This window comes from Myxine glutinosa, chromosome 2, assembly GCF_964187855.1.
Source record: "Myxine glutinosa chromosome 2, kmMyxGlut1.1, whole genome shotgun sequence".
Lineage (NCBI taxonomy): Eukaryota > Metazoa > Chordata > Myxini > Myxiniformes > Myxinidae > Myxine > Myxine glutinosa.
Window position 1 is genome coordinate 255,403,736 of NC_136262.1, and position 22,018 is coordinate 255,425,753.

The following is a 22,018-nucleotide window of genomic DNA, read 5'->3' on the forward strand; positions in this document are numbered from 1 at the left end:
CTTTTCTTTCTTTGTAGCTGCGTCTGTGCTTTCGTTATTTGCTGCAATACGCGTGCGCTGACTGCTTACAAAGAAGCTTAAAAAGTATTGTCTTTTAAAAAAAATATATATATATATACATATATAACGTTGATTTACCCAAAGTCCTTGAAAACAATATGTTGACCTTTAACTATCAGCAATCTTCAGACCCTCTTTCTCCAAGCCTACCACCCTCAGCAAAATCCCTCCCCAATTCTCCCCTAATCCTCATCTCTTTACCCTGTATGGCAAAGCGCTCCCTCACACCTGTTCTTCTTGTCGCCTGTATTGGGGGTATTTTGGTGGTGGGGCTTGGAATTGGGAAAGAGGAGGGGCCGGTGAAGAGGAGGCTTTGGGTGGGCAAAAGGGGTGAAGTATGAAGTGGGGTTTGGGGAGGGGGTTGACTCTATGACTTCCCTCTGTGTCTGTGTGTGCGTGTGCGTGTGTGCGTGGCTTCACAAAAACCTCCTTTTTTGGATGGGAATTTTTGAACCTTTGCCTGATATCACTGCTGCTAATTTTGGAAGGGCCTCAAATTGCACGGGCCTGGCCTTTTTGGGTTTGGGAAATGGGCGTTTGCCACGCTGCTTCGCCGCATTCATTGAACCTGGAGGCTAAGGATCTTCCGATGAAATTTCTATCATTCTTGAGAAGCGAAGAGATAGGCACGGCTCGTCCGGATTTGACGGTTTTCCCCAGCAAACTGAAACCGACTTTTGGCCGGTATTTCCAACATTTGCTGACTATAGTTCAATGCGGGTTCCACCGTTTAATTGGACTTCTTTTCACGAACAGGGAGGAATCGGCTGGTCGCCCGCCAGATCGGTGTCTTATTTCCATTGCTTGCTTCGAGCTTTAGCTGCTGACCATGAGACAAGGGATTGATGGTTAACAGATCCGTTTCTGTTTTTGTGACGCGTGCACAACTATAAAACCCACATTGCCCTGAATGTGACAAATATTCTTAATTTTCAGCCTATTGTCTGAGATTTTTTTTTTTTTTAAGGCTTTGTTGTTTCAAAGTGTTGCTTCTGTTGACATGGAAACTGGAGTCACGAGGCCCGCTCATCCATTAATGACCGACGGGTGTAAATTTTGCCTCGCATTTACTAACTCCACTCCGGTGTAGAAACTGCAATATTTGATGTGGCAGGAAAAGGTCTCCCACCCCCACCAACACCTCCCAACCACCCTACTCCCATTCCTCTGCTTTATGACTACATCTACCTTGTGCTGCCAAGAGGATGCTGTTTGCCTGAGCTTCACTAGGGTTGGATTTACATAAAAGTGAAGGTCATATGCATGTTGCAGTTTTCGGTGGAACTTAAGCTGGAGTTGGACGTTTATTTTCGGCTCCTGGGTAGTAGTACCGCAAGGCTGGTGGATGGTAAGAATTTTGTGGGGAGTGCGCGCGGATTAGGGCGTTACAGCGGTTTTGGTGCGGCGCGCCGGACGCTTTGCCACTGGGCAACGGGGGAAGGTAGTGCTGTCCCGCTTGACCAAAATTAATGAAAATAAACATTAATAAGGTCCCGGAATTTTTCCACACTAACTGCAAATTCCACAAGCAATGTTGAAATGTGTCATGCTTCTGTGCACCGTATCGCCAGGTTTCTTGGACTGCTTTAAAGCTGAGATGAACTTCCCATAAATCACCACTTTGCAATATGTAACCACGTGATTATGAAGGACGTTGAGTGGCTGATTTATTTATCAAAAGCAGCACATTATGTGAAGTCACACAGACGTCTCATGATTCCCCCTGATGCCCTCCGTTTCCGGCCATCATTTGATGAATATTGCTTTTGTCATCCTATTATGTGGGGGGCAGGGTGCGGGGGGTGGACAGGATGGCCTAGACTCGCCTTTCGGCTATCTAGCATGGGTTGGGGTTAGTGTTGTTAGGGTTAGGGTTGTTAGGGTTAGGGTTAGTGTTAGGGTTAGTTGTTATGGTTAGGGTTAGGGTTGTTAGGGTTAGGGTTAGTGTTAGCGTTGGCATTAGTGTTCGTGTTAGTGTTAGTTGTTAGGGTTAGTTAGTTTTAGTGTTAGTGTTAGTTGTTAGGGTTAGTTGTTAGGGTTAGGGTTGTTAGGGTTAGGGTTAGTGTTAGCGTTAGCATTAGTTTTAGTGTTAGTGTTAGTTGTTAGGGTTAGGGTTGTTAGGGTTAGAATCCTGGCTCAGCTATAAACTGTCATCCCGGTGTTTCACAGGCTGGGTGAATGCCGTCACTCGGATGAACTTTAAACCAGACGTCCGGTCTGCCAGCATTAGTTGGTGGATGTTAAAGACCCCACGGTGTCCTTGGCGAAGAGTACGCGAGCTATCGCCCCAGCTCCCTCAACAAATTATGATCTAGCGATGATCATGTGCTCCTGATGATCATCTGATCATTGTGCTCGACTGATATTGAGACAACTTGATGTTGTTCTTGAAGTTCATTAATCACTACAGGGTAGGTATCAAAGTTTATTTCGATAGTAACACTTGTCAACAGATTGTTTACATTTCTGAAAGCTCAGAAAGATGAAATTGCTTTTGGGGAAATGGAGGTCCTTTTGATTTTTCCATGACCCTTGACCCACATTTCTCCACGAGCCACATTTCTGTCAGAAGAAATAAATAAATAAATATTCTGAGACAGACCAAATATCATCATTTGTTGATAAATATTCTGATGAAAGCAATTTTCTATTTCCGGGATAACACTGCGCTCACTATATGTTATTGTAGAGTATTGCACGGATTAAAGAACAAGAGATTTTGGATTACTCTTGTTTAGTGAAGCCTAATAAGCGTGGAGCACTGTCCGAGGTAAACAAATAAACAAATCTGACACCATGGACAGGACATTAAACCCCCAGGTGTCACATCATTATGTAGGAAAAGGTGCTTTGCTAATCCTCCATCTGTGACCAATCAATGACAGAAGTACAGTTCCTTTAACTCCTGAATCTCACTATCACATGTCACGTGGGGATAGGTAGGCCACATTTCTGGCTCAATTTCTTCCTTGGCACCTGCCTACTCATCACATCTAACAAAGCATTTGTAAATACTCAAATTGAGTATTCCGCTCTACTGTGTCAGGAATCCTCACCATGTGTTGATTTAAAAGAAGAAAGTAATTAAAATATAGAATTTTAATTTAAGAGATATTCTTCATTTTCTATAGTTTAGCAATGGCAAGACACACATGACTACGTTGTTCGTGCTTTGTCTAGGTGCCATCTCCACTTTAGTGCCATCTCCTCTCCAGGAGTATATCCAATGATTTTTTTTTGCCGATGTGCCAGCACATGGTGACTTTTTGAAAGCTCTCGACGAGATCCTCAATTTTCGTAAATGCTCGAAAATGTAACAGGTGGCTTCACATCCCTTATAAAATTGAGGCTTTGTCAATGATGGAACGAATTTAAGAGATATTCCGCGTCTGTGAAATAGCAACCTGGTGATGATTTGTAGTATGAAGCACAAAAATAAAAATTATATTCCATCAATAAAATTAGACCCGAAGCAGTCCATTCAAAGCGAAGTAGCCTTTGAGTCATCCATCTTACCAGTATGATATATGAATGAATGAATGATCGTTTTAAGGCCATTTTCCCCGCGTGAGCAGGGATTAGCCTTGCGGGCCCCATGACAATCATGGTTCCCTGTTTGAGGCAATGTTTTTATGGCCGGATGCCCTTCCTGGCACCAACCCTTTGTCGACTCCTACGATGCGCAGGGATAGAGTGTACCTATTCTAAACCGGGGTACACACCGGGATCATTTATCCCAGCAAGCTGGTACTCAATTTGCCGACCTCGGAAGGATGACAGGCTGAGTCAATCCCCCTGGCGTTAATTCAGCGATCGACCGGGATTACGAACCCAGGATCCTAGGATCCCAAGCCAGCACCATAACCGCTAAGCCAACACCAGGATACATGATAGATGATAGATGATAGTCATCAGCAATCAGCATGATAGATGATGACTTATTAATAGATTGATTTCAAAAGGTCACAAGTCAGTTTCAATCTTGTTAATTTGGTTATGTTGCTGAATCGTGCCATATGATCGTGTATGCAAGTTATGGTGAAGTTATGATGAATACATATACATATATATATAAATATATATATATATATATATATATATATATATATATATATATATATATATATTGTTACGGTACGCGGTTAAGGATGTTATATTTGCCGAGCGGAGGCTCCGCGACCGAACAGTTGTTCCCCGACTCACCCGATTCACCCAGACGTTGGCCGTATCGCGCCACCGCTATTCAATCGGGAAAAGACTAAGACGACGAATGCAAAGAGGAAGAAGAAGACGTACAGAAGAGTAACGGGGTTTATTATTATTTACACACATTTATTTACACACACAGCAAAAAGAGCAGTCACGTTTATTTACAGGGGACATGAGACGCAGGTGACACAGTGAAAATTACTAGCTTATACAGACTTAGTTACTACCCAGGACAGCACGAACAAAACAAACTCACGTACGCAAATGGGGAACTTGCAGGCAGGAATGGCTGGAAAGGATGAGCAGGTGGGATCACAGGGCACAGCAAGCAGGTCCACTCCGGGCGGGAAGCGGGGAGCCGGCAGCTCCTTGTAAGCCGCTTTACAGCGCACACCGTCAGCGTCAGGGCTTCACACGGCTGGTTGAAACGGGGCTGCACTCCTCTGTTGTATCTCTCATGTAGCTTGTTTCATAAAAGCTCCTCGGCTTTCTCTTGGACCCTTTCTTTTGTCGTGTCCCTCTCCACGCAGCTCAGCTCGTATTTTTCTTCCTCTCACTTCCCTTCCAGTGCGGGTCTATCCACCCAGCTCAGCTCAGCCTTTCTCTCACTTCTCTCCAGCTCATCTGCTCTGACGACCCAACTCTTTCCTTTGCACCTCACCACGCAGCTCACCTCAGCCTTGGACCTTTTTGCAACTCTCTTCTGACGACCCTTGCGCGCGCGCTTTTATCACACCTCCGGCGATTAAGCCGCCGGCCTTTAGGACACGCCCCTCGGTGTGCTCACCTCGGCCATGGTTGGTCGCGCAACCCTCTGGCTCCGCCCTTGATGACGACGGGCGGGCACGCCTTTCTTCCCCGACCCTGCCTCGTGGCCAATGGCGGCTTTGGAGGGGATGTAATTGACAAATTGAGGCTTGGCCATTACGAAAGGGGAAATGGAGGTTTTTGGGAATGGGAATGAAGGGAATCTATCTCTTTTACTCGGTGCAATGGAGTGTCATGTTAATGGACGACAAGGCCTTACCCTAAAACACATAATAAGGATATAAACTGCTGAACAAGGGTTTTATCGGGTCCTGCAATGTGGTGTTTCATGGAATAACTACCGGGATGCCCTTTTTACTTTTACACAACACTGGAGGCAGGAGGCGCAGAATAAACAATAATAATAATAAAGCACACAATAAAAAAATACAGTCCTCATATCCGCAACAATATATACGTATATATATATATATATATACATATATATATATATATATATATATATATACAGACTTGGCATTTAATATGGAATATTTTTTTTTCCTTGACTTGGGTTTACTTTCTTAACTCAGTATATCAATCTGGTGAGTTTCTTTTACACTTTGGTGATTTATTTGTTAAAAGAACCATGTCACTGATTGTCTGTCGCAGCAAGAAATCAATAACAGGTGGCGTGGCAAAATGTACGGACAGGTGCATTTGACGATTGGCTTCACAGTCGGGTATACAAGGGTTGTTGCATTCTGTATTCGTGGAAAACAACTGCTGCATGTCACCAAAAGTTATTGCCGCTTCCATTGGAGATGGTCCGTCAACTCAACGATGCTGTTTGTCATGGAGTGGTGGCTTTACGAAATTACGGCATGAAAGAGCGTGCTATTGCTCGGCAGTATGGCATCACTCAAGGTCAGGTGTCAAAGATCCTGAAACTAAATGCTCAGAGGGGTGTCCCTACTCCAATACCGAGGCCAGGACGTCCCCGCAGAACCACAAGGAGGGATGATCGCCAGCTGCACCGGTTAGTCCGCAATGGCCGTACCAAGTCAGCTAATCGGCTTCGGGCTGAGTGGCAGCAACTGACAAATGTGCCTGTATCCAGAAGGCTAGTCAACCAACGACTGGTTCAAGCAGGCTATCGTGCCAGGCATCCCCTGAGAAAGCCACGCCTGACCAGACAACACCACCAGCGCCGATTGCAGTGGGCCAGAGAGCACCGTCAATGGCAGCCAGGACACTGGAATCACGTGATCTTCAGTGACGAGTCTAGATTTCTGGTCTATCGTCAAGATGGCCGCGTCCGAGTGCGCAGACAAGTGCATGAAGCCTACAACAAAGATTGTATAGTGCCAAGAGTCCAAGCTGGAGGTGGTGGGGTGACTGTTTGGGCTGCTTTTCATGCAGGGGGCAAAACTGACCTGGTTGTTCTGAATGGAAACCTGAACCAGTTCAAGTACAGGGCCATTCTGGAAGAAACATTGCTTCCATTTGCTCGTGCAGCCTTTTGAGGAAACTTTGTCTTCCAAGATGACAATGCATGGCCTCATCGTGCTCGCATGATCCAACACTTTCTTGCTGACCGTGGTGTAGAGCATGTGGAGTGGCCTGCCACGTCCCCGGATATGAATCCGATAGAGAACTTGTGGGCAGTATTAACGCGTCAAATCGACCATTTGGACGAGCAGCCAACCTCTGTGCGTGAATTGCAGCAGGCTATTGTCACTGCATGGCAAGCGATTCCTGTCCAAACCTTGGCAATTCTCGTGAACAGCATGCCTCAACGTGTACGTGCTCTCCTGAATGCTCGTGGGGGTTACACGAAGTACTGAACTGTAATTTTACTGTCCGTAATCCCAGTCATAATTGAACTTTTGTTTTTGTTAAAAATTTTTTTGGCTAATGTGCAAAATAAAGAGATACGTCTGGAAAACGTACAGAAGTTTAACACAGTACTGTCCATGAATTGAGTTCGATATCAGTTCACATCACTTTCAAGGATCAATTTATTTGTTTTGAAATGTCAAATGTGGTTTTTGTTTCTTTTAAAGGTCACATTAACAAAATCTAGAATAATTCCAACATAATTCCAATGAACTTTTGGTTCTAAGACATCTTGAAAAGTAAGTTCACCCCCACAAAAAAAATATTCCATATTAAATGCCAAGACTATATATATATATCTATATATATATATATATATATATATATATATATATATATATATATATATATATAGATATATATAGATATATATATATATATATATATATATATATATATATATATATATATATATATATATATATATATATATATATATATATATATATATATATATATATATATATATATATATATATATATATATATATATACATATATATATATAAACAAGCGGGGTTTATGTGTAAGCAATAACAACCCGTGCTTCGTCCGTAGGTGCATAATAAATAGAAGCTTTATGATTATACGCAAGCATCACCAACCTGCTGATAGACATCAATTTAGGTTTATTCACTTATGTCAAGGATGTTTATGGGTTTTACATCAATTTTTCCTTTTTTATGTTTTCTGTTTTCCCTCTTTTTTTTCCTTTTTTTCTCATTTATGGACATTATTGTCATGTTTATTTCACAACTTACAGTTGAGAAATTACAATTTTCAAATGCTAGATATTGATTTAGGTTTTTAATTTTTCTATTTTTACATATGTGTTTACGGGTTTTTTAACGTAAATTTACATTTACTGCTTTCCAATGGTTCTGTGTTTTTTTTCTCCCGGTGTACCGGATTCAATGTCCGTCAGCATGCCAAATTTGAGCTTTCTACAACACCCAAGAGGTATTGAACATTAATATCAGTTAGTCAGTGGTTAGAAAGAGCTTTATCTATTATATATATATATATACACAAAGAATTAAGTTAAGCACCCCCCCCCGTTTTTTTACAACCTCGCACATTACAAGTTTGTTGTCGTCAAAACAGTGTAATATACCCATGTTATTGCTATATTTTCTGGAGAAGTGATATTATGGTCACATAAAAACATAACAATCATGCCGTTTTCAATATTTTATTCTGAATAATTTAAGGTGAAATTTTTTGGGAATTTTAGGCATATTTTCACCTCAATTTAAGTATGGAGCTATAGGTCCATCACGGACAGTGTGGATGACGTTTATGTTTTCTAACGTACAGTCATTGTTCTGAGAAGACCTCTAGCGATCTTTGCGTCAATAACGTGTGTAGGACCCACGTGATCGGATCACTGACTCAACCCTACGTCTCATAGACCCTGTAAGCCGTCGTATGCGTTGCTGTGGCAGGTTGTTCCATTCCCGATGTAATGCACGTTCCAATTCATCCAGATTGGCTATTGGAGGGACCATCTTCGCAATTTGACGTCCCAACATGTCCCAAACGTGCTCGAGGGGGTTCAGGTTCAGGACAGGATTAGGGGGTGCTTAACTTAATTCTTTGTGTAGGGGTGCTTAACTTAATTCTTTGTGTATATATATATATATATATATATATATATATATATATATATATATATATATATATATATATATATATGTTATGTCGGTGGGGTAAAGGAATATCTAGAGCCAGGTAGATCTGTATAGGTAGGTATTCGACTGTCGCGATAGGAAATCCACCCTGTAATAAGTTCTAAGTTAGCCCGGGTTGTCAGTATAAGCTGTATTGATGTCCCCGCTACGAGGGAGCAGGGCGTGCTAAATAGTCCAGGGATTATGGGTAAGATTCCTTTGTTCGTTGCACCCCCTGTCGCCAAACCTTTGACCCTTATGGCAATGCATGCACATATAAACACTGAGGTAGGTCCTTTAGTGCACACAGTAATTAAATTCCCTTCCCTTACAAAGACTGTGGAGGACAGGCAGGAAGCCAGATCGGGGCACTGCCGGATGGCCGCCACCAGCCACACCTCCGGCAGGCCTAGCAACATCGCGTTGGGACGAGCTGTGACCACGCCATAGGGAACGTGTGATTGGTTGGCATGGAAGGCACGAACCTCCAGCCAATCAGGGCGGCAGGCGCGAAGACGCAAAGGAGGAAGAGGTGGTTCATTAGAGGGAAGGCGCTGGAAGGTTCGGTGAATGGCGGGAAGCTACGAGGCGCCGATTGGGGGGGGGGGGGGGGGGGGGAGCGCGTCGAGACCGACGTCCTAACCCAGGTTACAAAAGGGGGTGCTGCACGACATTTTCAGCAGCTCTTAGCTAGCAGCTCTCCTGGCTTCCTCGCGCTCGTGGTTTCCTCGTGCTCCTGGCTTCTTCCCTGGCTTCCTCTCTAGGCGCTGTTCTCCCTGTCTCAGCTCTCTCTCTTCGCGGTGGACCTCGTGTGGGGATCGCTGGCCCTGCGTGGACGTGTGGTGCTTTTCGGTGCTCGGTGCTTCTGGAGCTTGGAGTGGTGCTGAGCGGGCGGGACCTCGTGGTGTGCAGCGGAGCGAGTCACATCGAGGCCTAGCGAAGCGTGCGAGGCGGACGGAGGGTTTCTCCGCGCCGGAGTTTGGAGCCGCGTTGAACGGACACTGCACTTGGACAGATAAGGACGCACCACATTTTCATAACACGACGATTTCTTTTATTTATTGATTCCTGTGTGGCGTATTTGAACAGAGGTGTGTGGGATCCCAATATAGGACCATTATTTTATTACTGTCGCGTTCCTTGTTATCGGGTTCATTAATAAATCATTATTTTTGTATATTTTACCCTGTATTCCCGTTTTTCATTAATTCCCTGCAGGATCAGAGCTGCCGTCGGTTCGCCATAGCTAAGTGCTGCGCCTTCTTCCTCTTTCCTTCCTCTTCCCGCGTTTGATAGCACACTCCGAGTTGGTCGTCGCCTCCAGTGATTCCGTTTGGTCCATCCGCGGTCCCTGGTGTTAACCGGAGGGATTCGCACGACAATATATATATATATATATATATATATATATGTATGTATATATATATATGTATATATATATATATATATATATATATATATATATATATATATATATATATATATATATATATATATATATATATATATATATATATATATATATATATATAATTATATATATATATATATAATTATATATATATATATAATTATATACATGTTAAATGTTCCTCAAAATGCCTTTATATGGGGTGAGACCGACTGATACTGAGCTGCTGCTCTGCGTTGTCCACAACACTCCTCCACCGCCCTCTATCACCAGCCATCTTTCCCCATTCTCGACCCACCTCCAACTTCCTGATATCCCTCTTCACACGATCCTTTAATGTCAACTACAGTGTACCCCCCTTTTTTCCTGCCTTGCTCCTTCAACACATCTGCTCTCTTCGGAAGTCTATCTTCCTCGTTCCGTACCAGGTGCCTTGTCCATTTCTGCTGGATATTTACCAAACTTCCTATCAAGCTCATACTGTAAACCGATCTCCTTCCTCAGTGGATTCTTCCACCTGCCATTCACCCTCTTTTTTTCTTCTTTTTTTTTTCCTTTTTAAAAACTCAACTGGACTATGTCCAGCTGAGTTTTTGTCGACACCCAGTGTCCGTCGTCCGTCTGTCTGTCGTCTGTAAACAATTTGACGTCTACGCTCTAAAAGTCACAAATATTGATTAAATTTGATGAAACTTGTTATGCAGCATCTTTAAGACATAAACTAGTTTGGGATTGCATTTGGGCGTTGCATGCCCAAAAATGGGCGCAGCAGGGCGGCCATATTGAAAAATCAATTTTTGTCAATCTGGTACTTCCTAATGTAGCTCGAAGGCTGAAACTTGGTGTGTAGACAGTATGTAACAAACCTCAACACATATATTACGGGTTTTGACGAGGCCGAAAAATGACCTCGTCGTGACCTATGACATGGCTTGACCCATAAACATCAGTTTGGACAACGTCCAAGCTCTAAAAGTCACAAATACTGATCAAATTTGATGAAACTTGTGCTAACCATATTGATATAGACCAGTTGAGTTCAGGTTCCCTGGAACCTCTAGTTTTATACAAGATCGAGGCTCGTGTAAGAGCTTCACTTGATCTCACAATCTAAACCCAGTTGTTCTTGCAGACCTGCAGCCCCCTTATGAGATCCCAGCTATCACAATACCGTTGGGCCAATGGTGGCCCAACGGTGTTGTGTTAGCTGGGATCACACCATTACACAACATCTGAGCATTTTAACGAAGTCAACCCCTGGTTGATTGTCCCGGTCATTATATGGTTTCCACTCTGTTCTGTTCATGACACAGTTTTTCATTTCTGCCTTTTTTCTTGCTTTGTGACGTTTCTCTGTTGTTTCTTCTTCATTGACAGCAAAGTCAAAGACCCCGTGTGGCACCTAGACCACACCTCCAGAAATCTCACCAGACACAGGTGTGGCACCTTATTACCGTTGAACATAATGCAGTTCCATAAAATTGAGTGATAAACGTTGCAGCCTCTTGTTGAAGGTGTTTTGTTTCTGTCCGGGGTTAGACAACCATCACGTGGTTAGACAACCATCACGTGGTTAGACAACCATCAACGCCACACAGTGGTATCCGAAGCACAAAGTGCGACCCTGAGATGAAACTTTGCCCTTTAGCCACCCAGAAAAAGGCTGTTTTATTTGGAAAACTATTTTGAGCCACACCTGCTGTTCACAAGCATATTGCCATGGCAACAGTTGGGAAAGAATAGGCAGGTGTCGCTCTGGCCTGCCAACTTATAATGATCAGTTCTACCCTGTTGTGTCATATTATTACAACCTCGAGTAATCCATCTCCACATTCTGTGATCCCACCACCATTATTAACTTGTAGGATGATCCTATCCCTATAACTATAATCACTAATATGATCCCACTGCCATTATTAACTTGTAGGATGATCCTATCCCTATAACTATAATCACTAATATGATCCCAATACCATTATTAACTTGTAGGATGATCCTATCCCTATAACTATAATCACTGGTATGATCCCACTGCCATTATTAACTTGTAGGGTGATCCTATCCTCATAACTATAATCACTAATATGATCCCAATACCATTATTAACTTGTAGGATGATCCTATCCCTATAACTATAATCACTAATATGATCCCACTGCCATTATTAACTTGTAGGATGATCCTATCCCTATAACTATAATCACTAATATGATCCCACTACCATTATTAACTTGTAGGGTGATCCTATCCTCATAACCAACATTATTCACTTGTAGGATGATCCTATCCCCATAACAATAATCACTAATATGATCCCTCTGCCATTATTAACTTGTAGGATGATCCTATCCCTATAACTATAATCACTAATGTGATCCCACAACCATTTTTCACTTGTAGGATGATCCTATCCCCATAACAATAATCACTAATATGATCCCTCTGCCATTATTAACTTGTAGGATGATCCTATCCCTATAACTATAATCACTAATATGATCCCACTACCATTATTAACTTGTAGGATGATCCTATAACTATAATCACTAATATGATCCCACTACCATTATTCACTTGTAGGATGATCCTATCCCCATAACAATAATCACTAATATGATCCCTCTGCTATTATTAACTTGTAGGATGATCCTATCCCTATAACTATAATCACTAATATGATCCCACTACCATTATTCACTTGTAGGATGATCCTATCCCCATAACAATAATCACTAATATGATCCCTCTGCCATTATTAACTTGTAGGATGATCCTATCCCTATAACTATAATCACTAATGTGATCCCACTACCATTTTTACCTTCGCAAAAGCGGAAGGTTATGTTTTGATCGCTGTGTATTTATTTGTATGTCTGTGTGTGTGTGTGTGTGTGTATGTTATTCGCATAACTCAAAAAGTATTCAACCGAATTGCATGAAATTTGGTGGGATGATTGGTTATTATACGGGACACATTTGATTAGATTTTGGGAGCAATCGGGTCAAAGGTCAAGGTCAAGGTCACGAAAAGGTCAAAATCGTATTTTTGTTGTTCTGTTCCCTACACTCCCATGCCAAGTACAGAACAGTAGCTGCGGCGAAGGTATGCGCTCTACCGAGTGCCCGTTCTAGTTCACTTGTAGGATGATCCTATCCCCATAACAATAATCACTAATATGATCCCTCTGCCATTATTAACTTGTAGGATGATCCTATCCCGATAACTATAATCACTAATATGATCCCACTACCATTATTAACTTGTAGGATGATCCTATCCCTATAACTATAATCACTAATATGATCCCACTACCATTATTCACTTGTAGGATGATCCTATCCCCATAACAATAATCACTAATATGATCCCTCTGCTATTATTAACTTGTAGGATGATCCTATCCCTATAACAATAATCACTAATATGATCCCACTACCATTATTCACTTGTAGGATGATCCTATCCCCATAACAATAATCACTAATATGATCCCTCTGCCATTATTAACTTGTAGGATGATCCTATCCCTATAACTATAATCACTAATGTGATCCCACTACCATTATTAACGTGTAGGATGATCCTATCCCCATAACAATAATCACTAATATGATCCCTCTGCCATTATTCACTTGTAGGATGATCCTATCCCCATAACAATAATCACTAATATGATCCCACGACCATTATTAACTTGTAGGATGATCCTATCCCCATAACTATAATCACTAATATGATCCCTCTGCCATTATTCACTTGTAGGATGATCCTATCCCCATAACTATAATCACTAATATGATCCCTCTGCCATTATTCACTTGTAGGATGATCCTATCCCTATAACTATAATCACTAATGTGATCCCACTACCATTATTCACTTGTAGGATGATCCTATCCCCATAACAATAATCACTAATATGATCCCTCTGCCATTATTCACTTGTAGGATGATCCTATCCCCATAACAATAATCACTAATATGATCCCACGACCATTATTAACGTGTAGGATGATCCTATCCCCATAACTATAATCACTAATATGATCCCTCTGCCATTATTCACTTGTAGGATGATCCTATCCCCATAACTATAATCACTAATATGATCCCTCTGCCATTATTCACTTGTAGGATGATCCTATCCCCATAACAATAATCACTAATATGATCTCACGACCATTATTAACGTGTAGGATGATCCTATCCCCATAACTATAATCACTAATATGATCCCACTACCATTATTAACTTGTAGGATGATCCTATCCTCATAACTATAATCACTAATATGATCCCACTACCATTATTAACTTGTAGAATGATCCTACCCTAATAACTATAATCACTAATATGATCCCACTACCATTATTAACTTGTAGGATGATCCTATCCTCATAACTATAATCACTAATATGATCCCCCAACCATTATTAACTTGTAGAATGATCCTACCCTAATAACTATAATCACTAATATGATCCCACTGCCATTATTAACTTGTAGGATGATCCTATCCTAATAACTATAATCACTAATATGATCCCCCAACCATTATTAACTTGTAGGATGATCCTACCCTAATAACTATAATCACTAATATGATCCCACTACCATTATTAACTTGTAGGATGATCCTATCCTAATAACTATAATCACTAATATGATCCCACTACCATTATTAACTTGTAGGATGATCCTATCCCGATAACTATAATCACTAATATGATCCCACTGCCATTATTAACTTGTAGGATGATCCTATCCCTATAACTATAATCACTAATATGATCGCACTGCCATTATTCACTTGAAGGATGATCCTATCCCCATAACTATAATCACTAATATGATCCCACTATCATTATTAACTTGTAGGATGATCCTATCCTCATAACTATAATCACTAATATGATCCCAATACCATTATTAACTTGTAGGATTATCCTATCCTCATAACTATAATCACTAATATGATCCCAATACCATTATTAACTTGTAGGATGATCCTATCCTCAAAACTATAATCACTAATATGATCCCACTACCATTATTAACTTTTAGGATGATCCTATCCCCATAAATATAATCACTAATATGATCCCACTACCATTATTAACTTGTAGGATGATCCTATCCCCATAACTATAATCACTAATATGATCCCACTTCCATTATTAACTTGTAGGATCATTCTGTCCTAATAACTATAATCACTAATATGATCCCACTACCATTATTAACTTGGAGGATGATCCTATCCTAATAACTATAATCACTAATATGATCCCACTTCCATTATTAACTTGTAGGATCATTCTATCCTAATAACTATAATCACTAATATGATCCCACTGCCATTATTAACTTGTAGGATCATTCTATCCTAATAACTACCATTGTGATTTCACCATTGACATTAACTAGTGAAACCCAACCAACACCCACTCCCAACAGGTGTGACCTTGCCCCCATCCCTAACCGATGTGACCCCACTCATCCCATATGGCTCCTGCCTATCGTTGCCCATTTCCTGTACTTGGACCGGTAACCTAAACTCGTAATTACTCCAGGTAGCCCTTTCACCATATTCTTTGTTCACACAGAGATGAATATTTTATTTATTAATGGGCACATTGTGGTCACGATGCAAAGATTTGCATTTTATTAGGAATTCTGGGACAGCTCGACATGCTCAGACTTTCCCACGTGATGTTCCTGTTTTTACCTTTTCGCCATCTTTCCACCCGAAACGCGACTCCATCTCTGGCTCAACTCCAGGTGTATTTCCCCTGGTCACAGAGATATCATTGTCAATTGTAGCGAAACAAATAACTAATGAGAAATGGAACTGTAGGTGTTTTCAGGTGCCCAGTCTCTGGGTTACCTTGGCTAAGGAAGTTGAAATGTATTTACCTTTCAAACCTTCCTAATGTCATTCCCATTGTTGCACCTGTTGTACAACTAGTGTTTTATTCCTTCCTCCATCGCTCTGGCGACCATAAACGGAAAGCCGGACAATTGATCAGTTGGCATTGTATGCAAGGTTTGGTGGCAGGTACAGGTATAATGCTGTGTCGGAGAGACTACACCGGTACCAGGAGTGTGTGCGGTTAACCAATAGGTTACCAAGAGGTTAACTAGCGCTTGCCACGTAGGCCGTTCCTTATCGATGGTTTGGGATGGAATTCTTGAGGCACCTGGCGAGCGCTCCACGAGGATCTTGGTATCCGAACACACCCCAGGTCAGTCGTGGCAAGTTACCTTTTGTGTGGTTGCCACGTTATGTGGTATGTGGGATGTGTACCAAATTAAAATCAAACAATGAACCCCACCCTCCGCACAGCCTTTTATAGCTTGTAATTCTGGTTTACTTTGAGACAAAAAGGACAATTTTCATGAATAACTCGATATTTATTTACCTGAAGAGGTGAAAGAATGCATTTGGGTTCAAGGGTTTACCTGGGTGAGTGCTACCAGGTTAACACGATGCAGGGTTAGCTTGCAGTTTACCTGTGGAGTGTCACTAGATGAGTTTATTGGGCCATTGGCTAGGTGTGTTTTTGATTACCTGGTATTGTGGCGACGAGACGGTTCTGTCTCTCAGGTTAATGTCAGGTCATGGATGTTTCTCTCAAAACAAACAAATGCTCTGGTAGTTTCAGAACGTGCAGAGTTCGTGGTACCACCTGTTATGGTACGTACAGCTACTTCAGGACCCGAAGAGCACAAATTGTGTTTTTCACTCTTTACATTTATTTTTGACATTGATGTTCTCTCTGTGTCTCTCTTTCTCCCTCTCCCCCTTTTCCTTTCTCTTTCCCATTTCCTTCCCTTCCTCTCCTCTCTTCGCTCTCTCTCTCTATTCTGCTCTCCCTCTCCCCCCCCTCTCTCTTCCGCTCTCCCTCTCACCCCCTCTCTCTCACTCTCTCTCTCCCCCCTCTCTCTCTTCCCCCTCTCTCTCCTGCTCTCTCTCTCCCCACTCTCTCCCCCTCTGTCTTCTTTGCTCTTTCTTCCCCCTCTCTCTTCCTCTCTCTCTCCCCCCGCTCTCTCTTCCTCTCTCTCTCCCTTGCTCTCTCTCTCTTCCCCCTCTGCCTTCCTCTCCCCCCCCCCCCCGCTCTATCTTCCTCTCTCTTCCTTGCTCTCTCTCTCTTCCCCCTCTCACTTCCCCCTCTCTTCCCTCTCTTCTCTCTCTTCTCTCTCTTCCCTCTCTTCCCTCTCTTCCCTCTCTTCCCTCTCTCTCTCTTCTCTCTCTTCCCCTTCTCTCTCTTCCCCCTCTCTCCCTTCCCCCTCTCTCTCTTCCCTCTCTTCCCTCTCTTCCCTCTCTCTCTCTTCCCTCTCTCTTCCCTCTCTCTTCCCTCTCTCTTCCCTCTCTCTTCCCTCTCTCTTCCCTCTCTTCTCTCTCTTCCCTCTCTTCCCTCTCTTCCCTCTCTCTCTCTCTTCCCTCTCTTCCCTCTCTTCCCTCTCTTCCCTCTCTCTCTCTTCTCTCTCTTCCCCTTCTCTCTCTTCCCCCTCTCTCTCTTCCCCCTCTCTCTCTTCCCTCTCTTCCCTCTCTCTCTTCCCTCTCTCCCTCTTCCCTCTCTCTCTCTTCCCTCTCTCTCTCTTCCCTCTCTCTTCCCCCCCTCTCTCTTCCCCCCCTCTCTCTTCCCCCTCTCTCTCTTCCCCCTCTCTCTCTTCCCCCTCTCTCTCTTCCCCCTCTCTCTCTTCCCCCTCTCCCTCTTCCCCCTCTCCCTCTTCCCCCTCTCTCTCTTCCCCCTCTCTCTCTTCCCCCTCTCTCTCTTCCCCCTCTCTCTCTTCCCCCTCTCTCTCTTCTTCTCTTCCCCTATCTCGTATCTCTCTGTCTCTTCCTCTCTCTCTCATTCTCCCTTTCCCTCTCCTCTTCCCTTTTCCCATCTCTCTCTGTCTCCCCCCCTTTGTTTCTTTCAGGCAACATGAAAGAAGAAAACATTCTCTATCCCCACTGACAATTCAAAGCGTAAGTAAAGAAGAATGTTTGATATTTCATCTTTCACCTGATGTAATTGATAGATGTTGGTTGGTGGTGAAGGAACTGCTGAAGGAACTGCGCTCCAACGCGAGTCGAAAGAATTGACGCGACCAAAGACGGAATTCGTCCGAGTTGCTTTATTGAAACAAAACAGCTCAGGTATTCTGACAAGCCCGTTTTTCGGGCAACAATATATATACACATTTATGTCGGGAAGTTTGCCCGGCAAAAGCTATACCGGGCATGCCCGGGTATCAAGGGCGAGCCTTGGAAAGGCGAGTCTGGACCTGCCCGGGCGTGTTTGGCTGCGGCCTGGCAAGTCGAGGCTGGGCGTGCCCGGGCGCTCTGGGCGAGCACTGGAAAGGCGATAGCGGGCATGCCCGGATGCTCTGGGCGAGCCCTGGAAAGGCGATAGCGGGCATGCCCGGACGCTCTGGGCGTGCCCTGGAAAGGCGATAGCGGGCATGCCCGGACGCTCTGGGCGAGCCCTGGAAAGGCGATAGCGGGCATGCCCGGACGCTCTGGGCGAGCCCTGGAAAGGCGAGAGCGGGCATGCCCGGGAAAGACGAGACCGGGCGTGCCCGGGAGGTTCGGGCGTGCCCGGGAACAGTGAGTCCGGGCATGCCCGGGAGAGGCGCGTCTGGCCGTGTTCTGGCCGGTGCAAGGCGATTATGTACATCCAGCGGTAACCGCTACACACGCCCCTCCAGAATCGACCTGCACCGGCAGGGTCAATTTAAGGGGGGTCCGGATGACCCGGCCGAAGCGACCCCTGGAGGGTCGTGGGGAGGGGTCTGCCGTGGTGGTGGGTGGTCGAGCGGGGGGAACTGTGGACGGGGGGCGGCCTCGCCGCGGAGGAAGGGCCAACCGTGGTGGTCGGTCGACGTCCATGTGCGCCGGTTTGAGGCGGTCCACAGAAATCCGGTCCGGCCGGCCGCCGAAGTCGACGATGAAAGACTTGTCGCCCCGTCGCAGGACCCGGAAGGGCCCGTCGTACGGCGGCCGGAGTGGCCCCCGGTGCGCGTCATGACGCACAAAGACGTACTCCGCTGTGCGAAGCGCCGGGGGGACGTAGGACTGGGGGCCACCGTGGCGGGACGTCGGCACGGGGGCAAATCGTCGGGCGGCCTCCTGGAGGTCCGAGCGCTGGCGAGCGGCGGACCAGGGACTGGTAGCGTCAGGCACGAATTCGCCCGGGACGCGGAGTGGCTGGCCGTAGACGAGCTCGGCGGCGGACGCCTGGAGGTCTTCCTTGGGGGCCGTGCGAAGGCCCAAAAGGACCCACGGCAGCCGGTCGGCCCAACCGTCGTCCTGAAGGCCGGCCATGAGTGCGGCCTTCATGGAGCGGTGAAACCGCTCGCACAACCCATTGGCTTGGGGGTGGTAGGCCGTGGTGCGGTGCAGCGTGACCCCCAACGAACGGGCGACCGCGCCCCACAGTTCGGACGTGAACTGTGGGCCGCGGTCGGACGAGATGTCCGCTGGTGCGCCGAAGCGCGCGACCCAGGTGGCGATGAACGCCTGCGCCACGTCGGCGGTGGTGGTGGAGGTGAGGGGCACGGCCTCCGGCCACCTGGTGGTCCTGTCCACCATGGTGAGCAGGTGGGTGAACCCCCGCGAGGGGGGCAGGGGACCCACCAGGTCCACGTGGACGTGGTCGAAACGCCGTTCAGGCACGGCGAAAGGTGCCAGCGGGGCCTGGGTGTGGCGGTGGACCTTGGCTCGCTGGCAGGCCGTGCAGGCGTTGGCCCAGTCGCGGATGTTTCGTCGAAGGCCGTGCCAGACGAAACGCGCCGACACCAGCTTCTGAGAAGCTTTCCGGCCCGGGTGAGAAAGGCCGTGGATGGAGGCGAAGATGCGGCGCTGCCAGGAAACGGGCACGATGGGGCGAGGCTGGCCCTGGGAGACGTCGCAGAGCAGGACGGTGCCCGCGAAGGGGATGTCGGCCAGGCGGAGGCCCGTGTCCGCCACGCGGAGTGCCTGCACCGAGGCGTCGGTGGTCTGGTCGGCCGCCATGAGCGTGAAGTCCACGCCGAGGTGGACCGCGTTCGCGCTGGCCCGCGAAAGGCAGTCGGCCACGGCGTTGTCTTTGCCGGCGACGTGCTGGATGTCCGTGGTGAACTCCGACACGGCGGAGAGGTGGCGCTGCTGGCGGGCCGACCACGGCTCCGTGACCTTAGCCATTGCGTAGACCAACGGCTTGTGGTCGACGAAAGCCGTGAACGGGCGGCCCTCCAGGAGGTGTCGGAAATGGCGAACGGCCAGGAATAGCCCGAGCAGCTCGCGGTCGAACGTGCTGTAGTTTAACTCGTTCGGCCGGAGTTGCCGGCTGAAAAAAGCGAGTGGCTGCCAAACCCCGTCCACCCATTGCTCATGGACGGCGCCCACCGCGTAGTTGGAGGCGTCCGTAGTGAGGGCGATGGGCGCGTTGAGCACCGGGTGAGCCAGCAGCGTTGCGTCGGCGAGGGCCCGTTTGGCACTGGCGATGGCCGCGGACCAAACAATGTCATGCTTGGCCGGCTTGCCCCGGAGGGCCTCGTAAAGGGGCCGCATGAGCTGAGCAGCGCGGGGCACGAATCGGTGATAAAAATTCACCATGCCGAGGAACTCTTGGAGGGCCTTGATGGAACGGGGACGCGGGAACGTGGTGATGGCCTCGACCTTGGTCGGCAGCGGAACGGCCCCGGTCTTGGTGATGCGGTGGCCCAAAAAGTCAACGGTCGTCGCGCCGAAGTGGCATTTGACCGGGTTGACAATTAAGCCGTGCTCGCTGAGGCGACCGAACAGTGTTCGGAGGTGGAGGAGGTGCTCGGCGCGGGACGTGCTGGCGACGAGGATGTCGTCCAGATAGACGAAAAGAAACGGCAGGTCGCGCAGCACGTCGTCCATCAAGCGCTGGAACGCCTGGGCCGCGTTCTTGAGGCCAAACGGCATCCGCAAAAATTCGAACAGGCCGAACGGCGTGATGACGGCCGTCTTCGGGACGTCGGCCGCCCGGACAGGTACCTGGTGGTAGCCCCGTATCAGGTCAATTTTCGAAAAGATGACCCGTCCCGCCAAACGGGCGGAAAAGTCCTGAATATGCGGGATCGGGTACCTGTCGGGGGTGGTAGCGTCATTGAGACGGCGGTAGTCGCCACACGGGCGCCATCCACCCCCCGGCTTTGGCACGATGTGCAGTGGCGAGGCCCACGCGCTATCGGAGCGCCGCACGATGCCGAGGTGCTCCAACGCGTCGAATTCGGCCTTTGCCACGGCGAGCTTGGCTGGGTCGAGGCGGCGGGCCCTGGCGTAGACCGGCGGGCCCGTAGTGGGTATGTGGTGCTCGATCCCATGCCGCACCGCGACGGCCGAAAACGTCGGCCGCGTGAGGGCCGGGAATTCCACGAGCAGGCGAGCGAACTCGTTCGTTGCCGGGAGGGTGCACGCCAGTTCGGTCGGCGCGGAGCTGCTCATTGTGCACGCCAGGGAGCTGAAGGTCTCGGCGTGGACAAGGCGACGTCGTTTGACGTCGACCAGCAGCCCGTGCGCGCAGAGGAAGTCGGCGCCCAGCAAAGCCACGGGGACGCTGGCGGTAACAAAAGTCCATTGAAAGCGCTGGCTGCCGAAGCAGAGGGTGACGACGCGTGGGCCGAAAGTGCGTATGGCCGAGCCATTAGCAGCGACCAAAGAGGGGCCGCAAACTGCGTCCAGCCTGTCCTGCTCGGAGGCAGGTATGACGCTCAGTTGGGCGCCGGTGTCGCACAGGAAACGCCGTCCAGACGCTTTGTCCCGAATAAACAGCAAGTTGCCCGAGTGGCCGGCGCTCATGGCTGGGAATGAACGCCGGCCCGGCCTTTTCCCGACCTGCCGAAAGTGCACGGGGGCCGGCACGTCCGAGCCTTGTGTCCGAACCTGGCGTGGTAATAACACCACGCCCGGTCAGGTGGAGGCCCCGGCCGTCGTGTCGGAAGCGGGCGGTGCGGCGTGGCGGCCGCCAGTTGCACCGGCAGTTCGGCCTCCAACCGCGCAGGGCGCTCGGGCGTCGTGGGCGT

General features: G+C 46.8%; 1 protein-coding gene across 3 annotated transcripts in view; it reads left to right on the forward strand.

Moving 5' to 3' along the window:
- Nucleotides 1-22,018, forward strand: part of CASZ1 (castor zinc finger 1) — a 242,081-nt gene that overhangs the window by 65,920 nt on the left and 154,143 nt on the right. For 2 of the 3 annotated variants that reach the window (XM_068105889.2, XM_078772441.1), the window contains exons 2-3: nucleotides 11,374-11,433; nucleotides 17,924-17,972. In XM_068105889.2, coding sequence (XP_067961990.2) covers nucleotides 11,374-11,433; nucleotides 17,924-17,972 — 109 coding nt within the window. The remainder of the gene's footprint in view (nucleotides 1-11,373; nucleotides 11,434-17,923; nucleotides 17,973-22,018) is intronic. The other variant, XM_078772442.1, reaches the window with a different exon arrangement.